This window comes from Bombus pascuorum, chromosome 3, assembly GCF_905332965.1.
Source record: "Bombus pascuorum chromosome 3, iyBomPasc1.1, whole genome shotgun sequence".
Taxonomy (NCBI): domain Eukaryota; kingdom Metazoa; phylum Arthropoda; class Insecta; order Hymenoptera; family Apidae; genus Bombus; species Bombus pascuorum.
In genome coordinates, this window is record NC_083490.1 from 3,532,586 (window position 1) to 3,554,683 (window position 22,098).

Genomic DNA, 22,098 nt, shown 5'->3' on the forward strand with positions numbered 1-22,098 from the left:
TTATCAGCATGTAATTATAAAGGAAGGATAGTGGTTAACGAAAGTATTTTCTGTATTATTTTAAATTTATAGACTAAACATTTTTTGCTTTTCGTTCAATAAATTGCTATAAATAAACATAACACTTTGGGAAAACAGTAAATGTATTTATTATATTATAAAGTAACATCAAACAAGCAATTATAAATATATTTCATTACATCTAAATAACATAATACATCTAAATAAAATATCTTAATATCACCATAGAGAATAGTTTAAGAACATGAAATATATTTTCTCTCCCTTTTTCTGTGCGCACCGCGTTAACACTAATATAATATATAAATAAATCAACAAGAAGAAATAGACATAGTACTAAAGAATCATTAAATTTTACTCTCTTTTTCAAGGCAAATCAATCAGTCTTATAGAACCCTCAATTAGAACAAAATGATTGTATTATTTAAAGGTACATATATATATATATATATATATTATGTTTATGTAACCACAAGTTCAGTATTAACAAGATATATAGTTTTAGCGCAAAGCTAACTTTGTGGGATGTATGCCGTCTACATCGATGAGTGTTTTTTTAGAACTTTCAACGTTGTAAAATATTTACAACAAGAGAATACATTAAAATATATTTTACCTATTTTTAAATACTATAGGATGTGTTTTATATTTATCCAAATATATATACACACTGAACAAACAATTTTAAGAAAATGATGGAGTTTTAAACCACAGTCTTATGATTGTAGCATAAATCAACATCTCGCTTATTTTTGAATCTTATTTAACGCTACGCGAAATACGATGAAGATGTAATCACTTGATCATTTTGTATACAAACTATGTCTAAAGTATATATATACATTATATGTATATATATTACATTTTCTTTAGAAATACTGATCTCTTTCACTGGTCTGTATATTCTTCCCTCTTCGTTCTTTCACCTTAATTTCTATTTTAGCACGTAAGTGATAAACGCGTATTTTGCTAAGACGTTCCCGTTCGCGTTCTAACTTTATCCTTCAGATAGTTGGCCACCTGTGTCTGTGAGTGCCTAATAGCTAATTGAAGCGGCGTGATACCTTCTTGGTTCACGAGTAAAGGATCCGCTCCTGCACCTACCAGCTGTCTTGTAACAGTCATTTGTCCTGTTAATGCAGCTGCATGCAGTGCACTTTCACCATTCTGAAACAGTAATTATCTTTTGTAATTTTAAATGAACTATAGCAAACAGAACACATTATCATTAGAATTATTATACCCTACAGTATCTAACATAGATATATCTTTCATAATTGTTTATAAATTATTTTTGTAATTTTTGTTAAATATTATATATTGGCTGTGATTTTTATAGATTTGTTGAGAATTTTGAGTTTCAGTTTAAGAGACATTTGTACTTACTGGAAGAATACCAAGAGATGGACGGTACTTGAGTAGCTCGCCTACAACAGCGGTATGGCCCTTGTGAGCCGCCTTGAATAGCGGGGTCGCGCCATCCTACAAAAGAAAACACTCTACACCAACCATTCTTTTGAAAAGTCGATTCCAGCTTCCTCTCTTTGTCCGATTATTCTCGACTTACGTGTCTGGTGGCATCGACCTTCGCACCAGCTTTCAAAAGCCTCCTCACAACGTGATCGTGTCCCATTTGCGCTCCTATCCATAAAGGCGTGGCACCATCGGTTCTTGCCGCGTCCGTTTTTGCCCCATGCTCCAGAAGAACCTCTAGGATACGCAAGTGGCCATTTTGAGCGGCAATGAATAATGCCGTGGCCCCATCCTACAAATATTAAGCAAATTGTTACCTTTTTTTCTTTCTTTGATTCGATAGTCGCTAACTATAAGTTAGGAATAATTCTTCTATATTTGATGAACGACATTCTTTATCGTAAAAGTCCAACCAAACCAGCTCACCTTCATGTAAGCGTTCGGATTGGCGCCTCTTTCAATCAGTCCCTCAACAACATCTAGGTGACCGCACTGGCACGCGACAAAAAGTGGGGTACCGCCGTCCTGCAATCGCAACCAGAAATTGTCGAACGTTTCCATTTCACCTGGCTACACGATACTCTTTACTACGGTACAACTTACTATGCTGCAAGAGTCGACGATGGAACCGTGCTCCAACAGAAGGCTGGCGATGTCCATGTAGCCACCTTGAGCGGCGAAGAACAACGCCGTGGTACCAGTCTAAAAATAAAAAAAAATACAGTGTAAAAGATTTGAATAGGACGTCGAGGCAATTGTATAAAGTGCCAGAAAGCTTCTCGAATTTTATGGCACGGAAAGAAGACATACGATCTATCTAAGATTACTGTTTTGCTATTTCTGTAAACAGAGTAGAATACGTTACAGTAGAATAAAATATAGAAATAACTTGGGTACAAAGTGTCAACGTTATAATACTGAAGTTTGTTTTGCTGTAATTAAAAATATCTATAAGAATTTACTGTAGGATTCATAGAAGTGTAAAATCGTAGCTTTGTCTATAAAACTTGACTAAATATACTATTTTTATTGTTTGTAGAATGCTCGGGGATGTTGACAAAAAGAAAAGAGAACAACGATTCCCAAAAAAGTATATCGATATCGATTATCGGAGTACGAAGAGAAAGCTGAAAATAGAGATTGTCGAAGAAACAATGAAACGCTTCTACACTTTCGAAAGCGGTAATAATAATAATTACGTAAATTCCAGAATATCAATATATTCCAAAAGTGTTTAAAAGTCCAATTTTACCTGAAAAAATAGTGTAAAATTTCGGTCATTTATTTTGAATGTCAAACACACATATATATAACTGAATAATTAGTAGCACATTCGGTGTTCAAATGTCACATTCTTCTCAAGTTCCGCATGAATAATCCATGAATTTTTCATTTTATTATCCCCGATGAGACGCGCCTTTCTACCTGTATATATTCAAACCGAATTTATTATTACTATCGTCAGTTCCTTCTGTGATGGTGATACCTGCGGATAATTGACAGCGAGAGCGACATCCTGTCGCCTTTGCCGCGACACAGTACCTATTATAATACGCCAGATATGTCCTTCCTGCGTTTATGAAGAATTGACACCTGACTGTTTATTTAATGTCTTCAGAACAATTAATGTACTATCGATTGAACTCTATTCTGATCGTAATAGAATATTTCTATCATTGTAACGTAAAATTCCAATATCCGCTGATGATTTACAAAGAGAACAATTAGAAGATAAATGTTGGATTCGAATAATCGAATAAAAAGAGAGCGATTTCGAATCGAATATCTATCCATTGGTAAAGGAGAGAAAGTACTGGTGTGCGTTTCGAATATCCACGAAAGGAACAGCATGTGTTCAGACCGATGCAAACCGAACCTGTTCAAATGTCAGCTATATGTATATGCACTTTCACTGACGTTGTTTCATTGCCTTGAAGCATCGATAATCGCTGCCGAAAAAACTAGGTATCTCGATCGATTTGTCGTTCGAATTAGGCTACGTTCCCCTTTTTCGTTGCGTGTACATACATATATTTCGTTTATGGTTCTATGTAGAGAAACTACCACAGTGTTCTAGGTGCACACTTGCACGCGTTTCACGGAGTTCCAATGTTTTCTCGAGCATATCAATCCAAGAGACATAATACCTATCCATTACAAACCGCAGAAATTCTATAACGACGATCAACCTGTCTCTAGTCACGGTAACAGTCGCCGTCGTGGTTGAATATTTTTTACTCCACTCAACCTGCATTCGATCACGCGTACGTACGTCATAGTCGAGGATCTTGGGAATGATATACTATTCCAGTTCTTAACGACTTATAATTAAATACTACAGTCATACTAATCTGAGCTCTCGTACACGATTGAATTAATATTGTTAGTGAAATTTTACAAGTTATCAACACCGATACTCGGTAATAACAGAACCGAAATCGTACATGAAAATTGTATAAATGTTGTTACTTGTAAATTCGCAAATATCGACAACCTGTCGTGTAAGAGAATCCTGTTGATGATAAATGTTCAAACAATTTTCAAAATTAAGAACTCCAGGTTTATTTTGTAGAAATTAATCTTTAGCAAGGGTCAAACTTGAAGGTAATTCGGCGCTATCAACGATTTCCGAGAAATACGCTTATCAAACAGCTATCTGGCGCTGATTTCGTAAAACAAGAATCTGTAAGTACAAGTACAGATGTAGAAATCCTGCGGTGCAAGCAACGAGCGTAAAGTAGGACGGGATAAAAGGTCAAAGTTATTTTTGATACCAGTTTAAACCTCCTTCGCCCTGTAGTTTAATTAATTTGTTGAATCTACCGCGGGCGAACGCGGTAATTAGTGGCAAATGGTGCATGGTACCTGCGGCGCGTATTGCACCCTGGTCCCCGGTAGATGATGATCGTATCAATGAATGCGTGCCGCTCAAAACGGAGAGGATGCTCGGACGGATGATGGGCATCGCCGATTTATAATGGACTTATTACTTCCTGCGCGCAATTTGCTTTCCAACGCACGCTACTTTATCGCGCCTGCCGTATTTATGCGATACAACACGCTTTCGCGTGCTACGAGCTTGATAGCTTATTTGAAATTCTTATGAAGCGCCGGTGAAGTTTGGAAAATTTCCGTTAGATCGGTATGTTCGGGAATCTCGAAGAAACGACGAACGTATTGTTGTATCGATAACGTATGTACCGATGATTTTTTTCGTGTGAAAATAAACGCTTTCTGAAAAAATAAATACTTGAGAATTGGAAACTTTCAATCTCTTTCATCTTCCTAGTAATCTTTCGTTTTCGTGAGCGATAAAAATTGAGAGTAATAGTTTCGGGAACTCATGACTCAGATAATAGGTATTTGGGCCAATATATATGAACAAGATAAGATTACGATAAGTCAGCCGTGTTAGATACCAGATCTTTAGTTTCGGAATGCACTTTTAAGTTTAAGTCCTCATAAATTAAGCTAAAAAATAATATTTCATAGAAGGGTATCTAACTACGGAAATCTCTTCACGGGTGGAACATAACCTTAAATTAAGAAAGAAATATTTCTACTACTGGATCGAGTTAGTGAAGCCAGCTTGACCAGCATTTGAAAACGAAAACATTGATAGAGGATGCAACGTAGAATGCAGGAAACTCGATACTCGAGTAACAAGATATTTGCTGGTAGCCACGAAAAAGATTTGTTTGAACCGGTCGAAAGTCTGTTTCTTGAACGAGGCCAAACTTAAGGGATCAGTGTGTCACGAACGCCCACGCACGATTTTCAAGCTGATACCGGTAATTTGTGCAGAAGCCGCGTTTAGACGCGCTGCACGTGAATCGTTCTACGCGGCTGGTCGCACATTACGGCAGACGTCGCTGCTAAAATGTATTAGAAACACGCGAATTGGCGTATACCCGCGATGCAACCTATCATGCTTCGCTTCAGCAACCTTGAATGTGCTTATACACGGTATACATAGGCGTATTTTATATAGGTATCTTATGCGCCAGCAGCGAAGCTATTTACGAGGGAAAAAATCGTCCGTTATATTCAGGTCGCGCTTTTTAGAAACTACAGAACGAGCTATGGTTAATTGACCGGCGTTAATGAATTCGCGTTTGAGCTTTCGATGCTATCGGTTTCCTTTGTTGTATATAGTTTTCAACGTTCACTTTTGCTGACTTTTTGCGTTATTGCATATCTCCTTCGATTAAACAAATAATCTTTAAACCGGTCGTCCCTTAACTACAAAATTTCTATAATTGAAATTGAAAATTAATAATAAAGAAAAATCAATCTTGATTAAGTTAGATTTTAGTTTAGCAGTCATCTATATGTCACCACACGTTTGTTATACGCTTTGAAACACGTCAGCATGGTTAAGAGGAACGTGCTCGTCACGAATCACAATGCTTAATTAAAAAATCAGAGATAACCCTATTTTCTAATATGGAAAACGAAATAGTCACGCTGTTTGTTCGATTCGGGAGAAGGCTTTTCCAATCTCTAATATAAATTAGAAACTCGCCTATCGGACAAATAATCGAGCGACTTAAGATCGCTGACTCGCAGAAATAACCAGAACGACTCGCGATTAATTGCGCCTCTCCCGCATTTATATTCAAGCATCTACTTTTCCTCGGTTGACTCTCCTCTCTCTCTCTCTCTCTCTTTCTCTCTTGATAATTAGAACCGATCAAGAATTCATCTAAATCACCGATAAACCGTTGGAAATAGATATCAATGGCAACCGAGTCTAGTTTTAGGCTATTGACTAAGCAAAGAGAGCTACTAGAGTAGGTGTCAATAAAAATAAATTCTGGAAGTGAAACTACGTGGCATCGTTTGTGTAACGGGTCAACACGCGTTTAGCTCACATAACTCGCGTTTGCGTAATTCATCCTATACAACATCGTCGCTTGGTCTCGAATACCAAAAAAGGCTATTTCGACCTCTTTTTCCTTTTTTCGAGACTACATCTCGAGTCACGTATTTGCACGTCGATGTTTTTACACCTAAAGAAAGGAAGGATATACGAATATTATTTGGATTGTAAGAAACGTGAGAATTCGTATGGTTGATAAATAATTTTGAGAATCGAATAAACGTTTATATTAGAGTATCGGTAGGGAGCGAGGAAAGATTCGGAGAATGCACGTGGAAGAGTCGAGAGATTCGTATGAGAATCATCAAGGAGAAAGAAAGTTTTGAGAGTCATCGTTACACTGCGGATGTTTATGCATTTATGGAAAATATTAAGATGTAAAAATGTACATAAAAAATACATGTTAACGGATGAAACAAGTCACTGCTTAGGTTTCATCTTTTTAATCGTGTTCATCTGTAGCCATTGTTACTATTATGTAGGTACATATTTTTTAATAATTTCTTTTAAACGGAGCCGTTTCTACGATCAAATTCGTTTATACATTACCAAAGAAAAAAGATAATAAATAAACCAATAATCGTAATGACGACAGGTAGCTTGCCTAAATTATCGATGATTTAGTTAATGAATCACGCGTTTAAGTATTTCTCCTAATTGAATGTTAAGCGGACATTCCGTGGCCGAAAATCGCGACAGTGCCCTGTGTTCCATTAGATTTGCATACAATACCGTGATCCTCGATTGCACCGAGAGTATACGTGGGCTCAGCGATAAATCGTCGCGAGCCACTTAAAAAAGGCCACTCGACCGCTTCCTGGTGCCTCGTATTACAAGTTACAAGCGACGAGCTTTTTATGTCGCACAGACTTTCCAAGCTCTGTGTGAGTAGACCAGAGAAGATCGCGTCTTCTTTCGTTTCTATTTTCGAAAAAGTAGAGACTGTAGGATAGGAAGGTTACACACTTGTTTCTCCTCCTAAACCAAGATTATAATTATCGAGAATGTAACGTGATTTGTAAAAATTTGTTTTATTATCGGATATGAGTAGAGCACGGTATCATCGTATGATAGGAATTAAGATAAAGGTAGAAATAGTATCAAAGCTAGTTACTTCGAAGGAAATGAAATTAAATTCCAGAATACATATCGTAAATTTTAGATTTCAAATTTTCACGATGGCGAGATGCCGTGAAATTGGTTTTTCGAGAGTAATCGTGTTTGCATCTTGCACTCGTACTTTGCTCAAACCCCAATGCCATGGTATACATCCAAATATTGTTTTATTAGATTGCTTCGTAAGTTCTGTCTGCCAGAATCAGAGATAAATTTAATTTACAACATTCACCTATGCGAATACCTCTTTTATCAAAATCTTCGGATTTACATTTATATGATTTACCTATTATACACCATCTGTCGAGGCGGACAGAATTTATGCAGCACCCTAATGTTTATAGAGCGCGAAGATAATAATTGTCTTTTTCTAATTTCCAATTATTAAAATTCTCTCCAGAATGCTTTAACGAAACGACTTGTAATAATTTCTCCTAATTTATTAAGAAATCTAAAAGTTTAGGAAAAAGTTTCACTCGTCTACTAGATCGCAAAAGGGTCGAAGAGATCAATTGAAACTATAACTTTCTGTGGTCACAAAGAGTATTTCCATTCAGTGGGTAACGGGGTTGCCAGGACGTACACGTTCAGCGGGTTTCATTCATTCTTAGTTCATTCATGGGCCGGCTACGTGTACTCAGGACTTACCAGCCGTCTGGCATTAGGATCCGCCCCTTGTTGCAGCAATTCGGTGACCGCTTCGATGTGGCCTCCGGCGGCGGCCAATATTAAAGGAGTCGTTCCATCCTGAAAACGAATTACCTGGTTAATGATCTGTCAGTAACAATCGTAATTAGATCTTGGATATCTGTGCATTTGTGACAAATCGTAAAGTACGTACATTTAGAAAATAAAATATTCTTTCATTCGAGTTGAAATTCTTTACGTGTACCTATCTGTAAGAATATGAATTTGCATAAAGATGCACAGTTTAATCCTAATAAACCAATATCATGAAAGATATAACTTAGAAAAAAACGAAGCTGGCACCCCGCTGGGGGTAGCCACCCACATGCTATATTTATTTTTATTTTATTTTCTTTTCACCAATAAGATATAACACTTTACCAAATGTCCATAAGGACAAATTGTAAAAAAACCAAAATAAAATAAGAAAAAAAAAACCAATACAGAAATATTTAATGTTTTCTCTCCTTTCATTTTTAATCAAATTTATATCAAAAAACTTAAATTCAAGTGTTTATAAATTCATCTGTGCGCAGTCGCGCGCACCTCGATATGATCTCCATAATGAGAACTCCCCTGCATTGCTTTCTAATTGATTTGAACGGAGCAAGTATCGTGGTTACTCTTACAAACCAGTATCATTAAACAGGCAATTAAGCGTCGTAAATCTATCGTGTAACTCCTTCAGTATCTTACGCTTGTTTCAAACTGTCTCTACTTTCTGCGCTTCTTTTATATATTTCCCGTGTGTCGAATCACGCGTCGTCGCTGCATCAGTAATTTAGCGCAATAACGCGGCGATTGTTAGTAAGGTTCCTCAATTGATGTAACGACCAATCGAGAAGGCCGATCCTTAATGACGCGATTAATTTAACCGATCGTCTGAAAATTAGCAAAGGAAAATGACTTAAGATATCCTTTAAATGGTCGTGGGCAAACGGAAACGGCGCCATGACATTTAAAAGAAGGTTAACGTTAAAATCGCTACTTCTCTTGACCAAATTCCAAATTCCCCCGAATATAGCGGGTTAAATTTGATCGTCTGCCAAAGTGGAACGAATATCCGTGCGTAATCCAATAAGCCACTTTTGAAACTAGGAATAACGTTATTTGAATTCGCTCTTTCAACCATGCGTCGTTATTTGCATAATGAAACGATTGACCCAACGACAGATCGTCGCCCGATAACTGATTTCCTATGGTGTCTATCGGTTCGATGTCGATGATTTCGTAGATGCGCCAATGAGAACGAATATACCTTTCCTCTCTTACATAATAAACTTATTATATAATAATATTAGTAAATTGACAAATTACAAATTAATGGATTATAGGTTTCTTCTTTTACAATTTTATAATCCTTCGTGAAATAGGATAATACAGATAACTTAGAATTTGTAGGATTTGCTGGTAAGAATTAATTTGTGTTATTACCAAGCTCGTTAATGTTATGCAAAGATATTCTGACTTGTTGATAATTATTACTTGCCATCTGTAAAATTTTGTTAATAATATTACTTCAGTTGCGTAAGATGGTCTTGATTTACCTTATCTTTGCAATCGACATGGACGCGACCAGAATCGAGGAGAACTCGAAGACGCTTCGCATCGCCACGTGCCGCTGCCAAATGTAATTCTACGTCCCAAGGTGATTCTTTCTATAGACAGAGAAAGAAATAAAGATCGTTTTAAAATTGGAGCAATTTTTATTCTATACACCAGTCACTTTTTCTGATATTATTCCTAATTCTATTTCGTTTCGTTTTCTCGACTACTTTTACGAAAAGAATATTTTATGGTCCCCTGTCAACCACGTATCGATTAAGCAATCATAATTAAGGACGGTAGATGAACTAAACTTGTTCGACTGTAACTGAAATCGCATTTTACGAAGCTATGCTCTGTGTTTCACAATTTCTCTCTCTGGTTTTCACGTGAAACTTTTCAATATTTTTAGAACGCATACATACACACCTTTCGAATGTTGATCTCAGCGAGAGCACCTATTAACGGAATTAATCGAAACAGAATGCTTATCCGTCATGTACGCCATGAAATCACGAAACGAGATCATAATTAAAATGTAAATCGACGGACAGAGTTGGCAAGCAAATATCGAGCAAACAAATTCTGCTCTCAAGAGGTACTAAAAACATACTGAAAAAGAGCGCGTATTATATTTCATTTAAAAGCCAGTTGAGCAAAACAAGTTCTACGTAAATAATTTCTTTATGCAATGGATAAATCGTGTAAGTTTATCAAAGTGCAATGTTACGTTGTTTAGCATCACTAACTTATGTTTCTAGGTCATCTAGTGTTAAGCGCGACAATCAATGCATAAAAAGATTTCCCGTGATCTTAATCGATCGCTACAATCTATGATCGTGACCATTTAAAATTATTTATTCATGCGTATGTTATATTCAAATATTGTAAAACCCATAATCGGTGTTTACTCGTTCGTAGAATAAACAGGACAAGGTGTTAGCGACTTATTGCACAGCTAAGAAGTGACATCAGTCCGCCATAAATTTCATCTGATCTCATCTAGTTTTATGTTCTTAAGCGCATACATGCCACGTAAAGGATCACGAGCAAAGTCATTTTTTATTAAAGCTTCTTTTTATTAAACATGTATATTTTAATGGTAAGTGATAATTTTCATGAATATGTAAATGATGAGCATAAAAAATTAATTACGTTTTCCTCGGAGAACGTATATTTTATCTTTTCCTGAAACGATGATTTCAATTTAAAATTCTAGGAACAATATTTCAAGTCTAAACTTTTTGCTCGATTATCTAAAGTTGCTTCTTCGAGTATAAAAAATTTTATACGTCCGATTTATTAGCTGTATCATACAGTATCTGCGAAATTATATTAGAACAATAATTTCTGTTTATTTCGAATTGTATTCGAAAACGTGGCACGCAATGTTTCATTCAAAACATATCGATATAGTAAAATGCATACATTGGGTAATGAGTGAAATATAATTGAATTTTAACAGAAAGAAGCTCACCTTCATAGACATGTTCGATGAACACGTGTAGCTGGAACTGACGCGATTAACGTTTTGTTGTTATTATGAGAAAAAATATAAGCGCACTTAACGTTAATGTTGTAATTGCATCGCAGTGCATCGAGCATACTTTCGGCTAGATATCGTGTGTTATCTTTAATTGTAATATGTATATAATAAACGGTACATGTTTTAACATCGGACACACTTTCGTATCACAGTCTGTTTAAACACGCGCAACAGAACATTAACACACCTCACCGTGTTTACGAAATACAAAGGCACATCATAAAAGCATCATAATTTACCGGATGACTTCAAGTCACCGAATGCCCGATGGAACTGTACGACAGTAATATAGACAAGGAATATTTCCTTCGATGTCCGCTTGGCGGCGATACTTGCCACGCGCAATTTTTTTTTTGCTTGTTTTTATTTTTAATTTGAATATAGATATATCGCATTATATATTTAATTTTCCTCATTATAAATATTGCTATTTTATAAAAATATTTTATTCTTTTATTGCTTTGTAAAGAAATATTGCGAGTCATTTCATATGTTACTTTGTTATATTAATTATATTATATAATCGACTAAATGTTTATATTGTTTCCAAATATTATTTTTACATTCATAAAAACTGTAAAATTAATATCAGATTAATATGCATTCATATGGATATATTAGAAATATATTTGAATTTCTAGAAATATATAGACACTTATTGTCAATGTTGGTAAGCGTGATTTTAGTTTCTGAATGTGTACGTACTATTGTCGGAAAAGTTCTTTTGCGTACGAAGCCATTTTACCTTGCACATTTAACAATCATAAGTAAGAATATATCTTAATTTAAAAGCTTCTAGTATTATAATTCTGTACAAAACATAGCATATATTATATATTTTAAACTCTGTTACAGATATAAAAATGGAGAACGACAACGGAGTACTCGTTGACTTGTATATACCAAGAAAATGGTATGTGATACACGTGGATTGCTGCTTTTAATGATATAACAATGTCTTTCTTTAAATAAAAAGTGCAAATATAGCTATAAATTAACGTTAAATCGGCTATAAATCTTATATAAATTGTATTTTATAGCTCATCGAGTAATCGTATCATCCATGCCAAGGATCATGCATCTATTCAATTAAGTATTGCTGATGTTGATCCTGAAACTGGACGCATGACTGACTCTCAAAAGATGTATGCAATTTGTGGCGCTATTCGTCGTATGGTACGTTATTTAATATCGTACTAATTAGTGTTAGAAATTAGCATTTTTTTAAATAGCTGCTTTCTTAATTTTTTCAGGGTGAATCTGATGATTGTTTGGTACGACTTGCAAAAAATGATGGTATATTACCAAAAAATTTTTAATCTATGATAATTATTTTATTCTTTCAATAAAAATATAAAAAAAAACTAATACAATGTGTATTACTGAATCAAACTACCAACTTAAATTGTACATATAATTCTATGAAAGTTCTATTATATATATCATTTATTATGTGATTTGTACATAGAGTTTTACATATGAAATAATGGATCATTATATACATATATATGATACAGAAAGATAAATTTTTAGATATTTCATGCTTGTTACGATGGAATAACTTTTTTCGCTAGTTCCGTTTAAAAAATTATGTATGCAATGATTATATAAAAATAAAAATCATTTTAAAAAATATAGTTACATATGTCAAAAAAGTATGATTTCAAATATTAATATTTAACTGCATTTAACAAAAACATTTATAAATGTTTTAAAATATGTATCCGTTCTAAACTTTGTATTATGTATGTAACGTCTTGAATAATAAGAGATAGTATAAATTCTTAAGTATTTCGAAGATTTATCTAATATTGTTTTAAGGACGTATATAGTATAAGTATAGTCTTGATCGATTACCATATTGTTTTAAAATATTAATTTGTCACACACTAATTATTATTATAATTGTTGGTAATCAAAAATTAGTTTACAATACTTTTTTTATTGTTTTTAATGTTTTGAAATTTTTAATATATTTGCGAGATTAAACAGTACATATATTAAATGAATAAAAATATTTCATGATTTTGTGCATATGTCCCTCGTCATAATTGGGAAAATATGGAAACTTGCAAGTATTCAATACACTTTAATTCTAAAAAATATTTCTGTTATATTTAGTTATATTATATTAGTATCATTTATTGGGAACTTTATCTTCAAGCATGAATATTGTTGAAATGTAATGGAACTGATTTGGAACTAACATGTCAAAAATATTACCCTGAGTATATTCTATTGATACCATTTTTCGATTTTGATCAGTATGATTATTATATTGTATCATTAGGCCAATAGATTTACATATGTTTAAAGATTAATATTTTTGAAAGAATAATTAATTCTTAATCACATTTGCAGTAAAATTTTATCTTCATAGGAAATTAGTACATAATACTAAAACATAAAGGATTAAATGTTTTTTATATCTGTAATTTCGGAATCAATAAAAAAATATAAGAGTAATACTATGTAAAATTTAGATGCTACTTGAATTACTGCATTGAAACATTATATTCTAATTTTGTTTAAATTCGTGTTAACTACTATTTTCTTACAAAAATGTATTTTGCACATTACAAACCTATCTTTTAACTAAGATTTATTTATCTAATTGCAATGAATGTAGAAATTTCCTTAGGAAACGAAATTACTGGTCAATTATACAAGGCAATCTATGACTTTATAAATTTTACATATATCTTACACTATTCTTATAAACAGTTAAACCTGCGTATCAAACATTTAACACAGGCGTATCTGATAAGGAATGAACGCGATTAAACCTACGATTTTTTAAAGTTGTAATCGCTTCTGAAAGATCTGCCCTTTTACTAAAAAAATCAACTATAGCTTGACCTGTTAAGGCAGATGCCAAGAACTGTTCGACACTTATTGACCAATCTGGACCAGTAGATGCAACTACATTTGACGGATTTCCATTGCGATCGTGTGACTAAAAATCATGTTTTATGTACAATTTATAATATACTCTAAGATTACTTACTTAATATAAATAATATGTTACCCGTTCCACAGCTGAAGGTGTTTGTTGAACAGCAATAGCTGCCAAAAGTAAACTGTCTTCAGACTCATCTCGACCGACGTAAAACTTTTTACCAACATCGCCTAATTGGAGTAAAAGTGTACCTGTATGTAAGGAAAATGTTTTTTATTTAATATGGATTCAAGTAGTAATAATACTTTTATATATGTATAATTTACCTATTGAAGCTATACAATGGTAAGTTTCTTGTTCTTCTGGTTGTGCGGGGAACATGTCATAAAGAGTTTTCCATAATGCAATGAAATGTCTTTGTGACATTTTTGGCACAGTTTTAAGATCCAGTGGGCTGTCTTTGGATGCTATCATGGAGCGTAAGCTTCCCATGCTTTGAACTTCCCATGATTGATCTCCCTGGCTGGTCAAACTTGTTGACCGCGATAAAGTACCGATACTCGGTTCTTCCGCTAAACTAACTGGCATTTCTAAAGAAGCAACGCTTTGTTCCATACTGTCAAAAAAATCTGTAGCTTCTGCTGCTACTTCAGCACCATCTAATATTGATATGTTTAACTTGTCTAAAGTAACAATAAACAGTTTCTTATTATAATGCTTTGAATTATAAAATAATATTTACCAGAATGCGTTGGCGATTCGAAATCAACAGGTGTAAGTAATGGTGGTAAGTGTAGAGTATATAAAAGTTTTAATCTTTGTGTTAAATCTGCGGTTGCGGTCATACCAATCGCTTGTACTAATTCCCGAAAGTTCAGTAGTCCATCACGGTTACGATCCATTAACTGATATACAATACTACTTATGAACATTTTCTGTATTTGCTTGATCTTATTCAATAAAACTAACATACACACATAATTTTCTTTTTTTGTTATAAATAGCTACACTTAAAAGTAGAAAATTATTTTGCAAAATTCGATTAACTTACACGAAATAATCGGGCGGCGAGAGATTCAGCTTGACTACATTTTCCCCATGGAGACAAGCCACCAAATAATATCCTAAATAGTTCAAAATCTACTTTATATGCCTCATAAGGTGGCTGCGTTGGATCATAACGATCAGGTTCAGATTTTCGTTGACTCATTAATTCTTCTCTTACTAAACTTAACAGATCCTAGATAGTGATATCATTGTTTTTTAAGCATCTGTGTTTTTTGAATGTATACTTTCTTAAATATATTAATACCTGCAGTTCTTCCATTGTCATATATTTATCAACAATAACACTTCTAATCACATTCTTCTCAATTCCATCTTCCAAACTTTGAACTACCCTAAGCCTGTGTTTTAAACGAAGTCTTTCTATTCCACCAATAGTTAAAGATCCATATCTTGAATATGCTTCATATATTAAAGTCTGAACAGATATACTCTAAAATAATAAACACAAATAAAATCATGAATCTCCGTAAATATAACTAATGCATAAAAGCGTTCTTACTCTATTAGGAGCAGCACTATCAACTGGTCTAGGAAGTATAAGTCCTTCGTCATTGAATACACCCCCAAGGTAATCTGTTAATAACTGCATTGCTTCACCATCGTCACAGCAATTTAACAATTTATCCTGATTCCACTCCAGTACTGTCAATGCTATCTGACACAGGAAGAAAGACCTGTTTACTTCAAATTTCTTCTGTATGTATTTTATTCTGTATTCATTAGAAAGGATATCAATAAAATTCAATATCTTCACTAATAAAAAATAATTAAGGAGCTAAAAACAAAATATATGTACATAAAATATGTTGTACCTGGAAAATTACTTTCGCTCCATCATAGAAAAAGCAATCCATTATATTTACTGCGCTACTGGTTGGCATAACGCTTAAAAATATGGTTAAGAACCATGAAAGTGATATAACTTTAATGAGACCAAGTTCCTGCAATCTAGCATGTAAAGTTGGTAAGTGTTCAGCAGCTAGCTCTTCTAAAAGACCTTGGTCAACAAGAGCACCGACTACTCTTCTGTCATAATAATCAGGCAATAATGATTCACATACATTACATAACTGCCAGAAAGCAGATTCTTCTGAACAATAGATCAATAGAACTGAAGCCACTATATTCATGGCCTGACAATAGCCTGTTTTAAGACAATTAAGATTAAATAATTTTTGAAAATTTTAAAGTGACAAATTTCACGAATAAAATTTTTACCGATTTGTGGATTTTTCCAAGCGTATGCAGAAAGAACTCTTCTTAAAGCACTGATACCAGTGTCAGATTGAAATGCTGGATGCTCGGGTAAAGAACGGTGCAAATCTCGTTCTATTTCTTCATTTGCTTGACAAGACTTACCCAATGATTGGTCAACTAACGATTTATAAAGTCCTGGATTCATTACCATTTCGTTTAACGCACCTAGAAATAAATTGAAACTATGTCATACCATTCAATTATATGGTAATGATTATATTGACTGCATTACCCGAAAAAGTAAGCCAAACTTCTCCTCTAAGAGACTGTGGTATACCCTGGATTATAAGTTTTGCTGTCTCTGTTGTTCTGTACATTGTAATACCTCTACCATACTCTGCAAAATGGAGTTCCCATTGTTTTTCTTTAGCTTCTTGTTTTAGCGTCGCTTCATTGCTTAATGGAGCTTTAAACAGAGTCATTAATGGTGGTTGTGGTTTCCAGTCATTAGCGGTTTTAGTTTCCTCATTGTTGCTATCACTATGTAAACTATTATGAGAACATGCGTAATCGACGCTCCTATTTGAAAATATATTAATTACTATATAGACATATTACATATTAAATTGTATGGTCAAAACTAAAAATATTAAGTGGAAACTTACAAATTTGATAGTTTAGATTTTGCTAATAATTCAGATATTTTTTGAACAACAAAATCTCGATCGTGAATCTGAGCAAATAAAAACGACGATCGAGCAGTTGTTACTAGAATAGATTTATCTATTCCTGTACTAGTTGACTGATTTTCAGCTGGTTCAATAAGCCTTACTTCTCTTAAAGGTATAACTAAACTTACTAATCCTCTTACCTACAATGAAATGGATATTGAATTACGCCATTAAACATAAATTTATACATATTTATATTTATTTAAAATAATTAATATATTTACTCTGCTTTCAAAACAAAGATAATTCTGGGAAAGAAATATTTTTCCCCAGACATATCTTTTATTGTATGGTGTCCATAATGTTGCATCAATACTACCATCTAATTTTTCATTTCCTGGTAGTCTGAATTGTAATCTATAAGCTTCAGAATGTGCTCTTGCATCAAGATCTCTTTTTAAAAAGGATGGTTTTTTAGGTACGTTTTTGCTGAAAATATAATTATCATTATAATCAATGTACACAAATTTTATTCAGAAACCTGTAAGTGACTTCAAATACCTTAGTTTATTTAATAGTTCTCTATCTTCGTTAAAGCCACTTTTTTCATCTATAAGCCTAGCAAAGATAAAATAACATTAATTTATTGAGCACATTTTCTATCTATACTCTTACACTCTTATCTATTGTATATAAATAATGTTACCTTTTCATAGCAATATTTGTAAGCTGCTCCATTAACGAATATGTATCTGATTTATGAAGAAACATTGAAAAATAATGCTGAAAATGAAATAAAATATTGATTGCTACAGATAATGTAATAATATAAATAATAAACAATCACAATATCTTATTTACCTCTTTATTGTCTCTAGTTACAACACGTATACTATCTGGAAATAAGATGGAATTAGTTTTGCTTAATTCAGTAATGTCTGCCCATCTTATAATTAATTTTGTTTCTCTTGCCAATATATAGGCATAAAAACACATATGATTTATTGATAAATATAACCACCCCTGTCTAGGCAAACGAGATTTCCAGTAACTAAAAAGATACAACATTATGAGATTTTCTAAATCTTACTGAAATTTTATATACTTTTAAGTTAATTATACAAGTACCTGCATGAATAATAATTGACCAATTTATCTTCTTTTGGTATATTGAAAAGTTGATGAAATTTAAAAGATACAGTTTTAAATGATTCTGGATCTTCTTCTGTGGATAACATAGACTTCAGTAATACTATACAAAAATTTTATTTTTTGATCAATTTCTCATAATAACTTACCGTCAGCAAATTGACAGTCTGGTACATTATTTGCAATAATAGATTGTATTTTACAACAAACAAATTCAGTTATTTCTTCTTCAGTATCAAATGATGTTAATGTATCCATCAAGTTCGAGTGAAGCCATTCCCAATCTTGTAAAATTTCTTCATGTGTCAGGGAACATGCAACTGCTATAAGTTAAAAAAATTATTTTTAAAAGATTTTTATCTATAATAACAATTTCTTATACTAATATAATATGAAGAAATTATAAAAAATATAAGTATTTTATCTTATTAATTTATATTGAAATATTTTACCCCAATATACTTCTGATGATGGCGTTTGATGTAATATCCTAAATGGTGGAGGTTTAGTGTCAAAAACGCTATCCAATGTCCCCACCAATATAGAAGTAAGGCCTTTTGTCTTTCCATGTCCTTTACGGCGTTGTAAAACAAAATATACAGTTGCTTGTTCTGTTACCCTGCATGACAAAGACAACAAAATTCAAAGACAACATTCCTGTTTGAAGATCACTTTAACATATGAGATAAATTCTGTTTATTCCAAAAAACATAATAAAAAAAATTGGTGTAATGTCAAAGTATTTTTAAAATACATAAAAGTGAAGTGTTATAAACTCAATTGTATGGTACATAAATCCTTTAAAGTAGAAATGAGTCATAAAAAATACAATAAAGATATGACAAATAAACTTCAGTAGTAAAGGCTACAATTTTATTGTGCAAACCATAATATTACAAAAAAAAAAAGGCAGCAACTTTACATAATTTTACATTTATATTTTTATAAATATCAGTGGTATCTTTCACCTTTTTTCATTTATATTTTATTCATAAATATCACCGAATGAGAATGAATTTATGTCATAGATAATAATTGGCGAAATGATTCCAATAGAGCGGATGTCTGTTATCGATAATAAATCATATACACCCTCCCACATATAATGCATTATAATTTATACTACTACATTGCATGATATATAACGTAAGAAAATACATCTAGCGATGATTTACGGTTTTAACGATAGTAACTCTAACTAACAAGATCTAACGGACACGTAACGTTTAATACCGTCAAATATATTTACTAGATGTAAACAAATAATATTATGTTAAATACAATACAAAAATGACAAATTAATTAAAAAAGATAATTATTATTCTGTTTATACTAGCATATACATAAGCTCGCAGAACTCTGGCAAATAAATAAACGCTCGAAAATTATTTAAATCCTTGAGTGCACGTCTGTCAGCTGTCTTTGACGTACGATGTAAACAGTAATTGTAACAGAACATTGAACATCGTATACACGTATCAATTTACCAAAGAGCATTTGCCAGTAGAACCTCTTGTGGCTTCACCCACATATTGATCACTGTTCTTCCAGCACATATGGCACTAACGATACGAATTCAAACACACTTTATCCAAGACACTAGCAAATTCGCCGTCTGGTCAGCAGAAAAAAATACTTGCCAAAGATAAATACTAACATGAACTCCACTACGAATCGGTCGTTGTCAGCTGCGTCGATTCTTGCAATTTCGCCATATTCTCAATCTGAAATGTTACTAAATATTCAATATTCTTGTTTTACAAAAAATTTCTCATCTTCTGAGAAACATTTTAACATTTCTTATATATTATACAAATTGAATAAAATATGATCATAAATAATAAAAAAGATAATATTATTGTGACATATAAATCATTATATCAAAATTTATAAATAAATAATTATGTAATTCTTAAGTTAATATTATCTGTTACAATTATAATTGTTAACGTATTATGTACGTGTGCATATATAAAGATTTAACAGTATTTGACGAAATCTTAGAAAAATAATTTTTACTTTGCAGTAAATATATCGTAGGTAGATGTCGCTATAACTTCTAATTCACGTAAACTTGTTAAGTAATAACCAACCGTGGTAGTAAAAATTACGATACGGTAGAAGTTAGGGTACGAGAATAGGTTACGTCTTGGTAGATTTTTCATTGCAGCGAAAATGGCGTCTCTCGCAAGAGTTCGTCTTTTAATGAGAAATACTGGTACATTTAAAAATTCGATCAGACAAACGTGCTTACGAAGTGCCATTACACAATTTCAATTAAATGAACGATTTTTTCACTGTAATAGACAAAATACCATCATCCATGTGCCGCAGGTAAACACTGCCTTTTTCCATGGTCTTCATCTATTCTTTCTGGTCATCCCTACATTGTACTTCAATTTGAACATTATGTAATCAAAATAACTTGAATTTTAAGAAATTAGTGAATATAAATGTATTCAGAGTATAAGATTCGGAATATTTCATTGGTTTAGTATGTATGTTATGTTTTAACTAGGTTGAATATCCGTAAAGTAATAGAGTCAGTAAAGTTAAGTTCAATTTTGCAACACCAATATTAAAATTTTTTTTCGTTAATGTCGTCATGTTTGCGAAATATAGAGAGTTGTCGTGTTATATACTCAAAATCTATACTTCTATTCGTCTATAATGTCTATTAAAAGCTTTGTAATATATATAATAAAATTATTATAATTATGTCAGTTGTACGTATGTTCTATTTATTTTATGACACGTGAATAATGTGTAATAATATTGTACATATAGGTAAATATACAATCTGTACGCCTATACAGTGAAAAACTTAAACCTAAGGAAATTGAAGATCGTGTTTTAAAAGTGGTCAAAGCTTTTGATAAAATAACTGATAAGAAGGTTGTACAATTATATATTTCTTTTTACATATTATTATTTTATAGGGCACACGAGTCAAGCAGGTGCGTCAGTACAGTCATGGTCCACCATTATCGCTTGATCTTATTCACCAGCGTGTAATGTTAGTACTCAATCTCTACGATAAAGTTGATCCTAAGAAGGTATCTATTCACAAGATAATGTAACATTAAAAGATACTTGTGAAAGTATGATAAAATTTACAAATTTCTGTTGGAAATTTAATTTTTATAAAATTATTAATTATATTCTATATAAATTGTAATATTTAGTAGCATTATCATTCATTTTATATATCTGTTGGAACACCTTGATACAGATAGTTTCTCAGAAAAAAGAAATTATTAATTAATACCTTGCTTGAATCGTAGTGCCTTTATAATAAATTTATAGATATATACATATATACATATATGCATAAATTCAATTGTTTGCCAATTTTTGAAGCATATTATAATTAAAAAATGAACTTTGTGCAGTTAACTGTGGACTCTCATTTTATCGACGATCTTGGTTTAGACTCCTTAGATCATATAGAAATTATAATGGCCATGGAAGATGAATTTTTCTTTGAAATACCAGATATGGATGCAGAGAAACTTTTACGACCTAAGGATATAATACGTTACATTGCCGATAGGGAGGATATTTACGAATAAATATTTACATAATATAAGTCATCTCATTAGACAAGTTTTTTTATTTTTAAATTCATTATATTAGAGAATAAAGGTTAGACTTTACTTCTTCTGTATATAATATAAGTATAATAAAAATAAAATGTATCACTGGATTGAACCTTAAATTATAATGCCTTGTATTTATCCTAATTTAATATCAAATAAAAAATTATACGTCTATTGCATATTTTTATTTCATATATAAACATCTAAGTATACATTATTTTTAAATGGAGAACCAAGTGCCACCT

The 22,098-nt window shown here is 32.5% G+C and overlaps 4 protein-coding genes across 6 annotated transcripts; 2 read left to right on the forward strand and 2 right to left on the reverse strand.

Annotated features, from left to right (window-relative positions):
* Positions 1-125: 125 nt before the first annotated feature.
* LOC132904800 (ankyrin repeat domain-containing protein 29) lies at positions 126-11,541 on the reverse strand. Its single transcript, XM_060955510.1, has 8 exons — positions 11,202-11,541; positions 9,727-9,837; positions 8,141-8,239; positions 2,098-2,196; positions 1,921-2,019; positions 1,589-1,786; positions 1,408-1,503; positions 126-1,188 (listed from the first exon to the last, which is right to left on the reverse strand). The coding sequence occupies exons 1-8, from the start codon at positions 11,211-11,213 to the stop codon at positions 991-993; spliced, it is 912 nt and encodes a 303-aa protein (XP_060811493.1). The 5' UTR covers positions 11,214-11,541; the 3' UTR covers positions 126-990.
* A 372-nt stretch (positions 11,542-11,913) lies between these two features.
* LOC132905594 (small ribosomal subunit protein eS21) lies at positions 11,914-12,669 on the forward strand. Its single transcript, XM_060957073.1, has 4 exons — positions 11,914-12,037; positions 12,126-12,183; positions 12,311-12,446; positions 12,524-12,669. Exons 1-4 carry the CDS (start codon positions 11,935-11,937, stop codon positions 12,587-12,589), a joined length of 363 nt encoding a protein of 120 aa, XP_060813056.1. The 5' UTR covers positions 11,914-11,934; the 3' UTR covers positions 12,590-12,669.
* Positions 12,670-13,192: 523 nt separating this feature from the next.
* On the reverse strand, positions 13,193-20,011 carry LOC132905556 (TBC1 domain family member 9). 2 transcript variants are annotated; one of them, XM_060956982.1, is made up of 19 exons: positions 19,912-20,011; positions 18,707-18,873; positions 18,404-18,577; positions 18,234-18,330; positions 17,967-18,156; positions 17,812-17,888; positions 17,667-17,723; positions 17,390-17,594; positions 17,100-17,305; positions 16,727-17,013; positions 16,456-16,659; positions 16,050-16,381; positions 15,737-15,892; positions 15,482-15,667; positions 15,221-15,409; positions 14,912-15,074; positions 14,496-14,828; positions 14,299-14,420; positions 13,193-14,226 (listed from the first exon to the last, which is right to left on the reverse strand). In XM_060956982.1, coding segments are annotated over exons 1-19 (3,366 nt in total). In that variant the 5' UTR covers positions 19,914-20,011; the 3' UTR covers positions 13,193-14,007. The 2 variants fall into 2 exon arrangements, with proteins under 2 accessions (XP_060812965.1, XP_060812964.1); XM_060956981.1 differs by lacking the exon at positions 19,912-20,011 and adding an exon at positions 19,742-19,905.
* A 297-nt stretch (positions 20,012-20,308) lies between these two features.
* Positions 20,309-21,957, forward strand: LOC132905593 (acyl carrier protein, mitochondrial). Of its 2 annotated transcripts, XM_060957072.1 has the most exons (4): positions 20,309-20,588; positions 21,042-21,152; positions 21,194-21,310; positions 21,647-21,957. In XM_060957072.1, the coding sequence occupies exons 1-4, from the start codon at positions 20,430-20,432 to the stop codon at positions 21,824-21,826; spliced, it is 567 nt and encodes a 188-aa protein (XP_060813055.1). In that variant the 5' UTR covers positions 20,309-20,429; the 3' UTR covers positions 21,827-21,957. The 2 variants fall into 2 exon arrangements, with proteins under 2 accessions (XP_060813055.1, XP_060813054.1); XM_060957071.1 differs by lacking the exon at positions 21,042-21,152 and having other exon boundaries at positions 20,316-20,588.
* Positions 21,958-22,098: the final 141 nt, after the last annotated feature.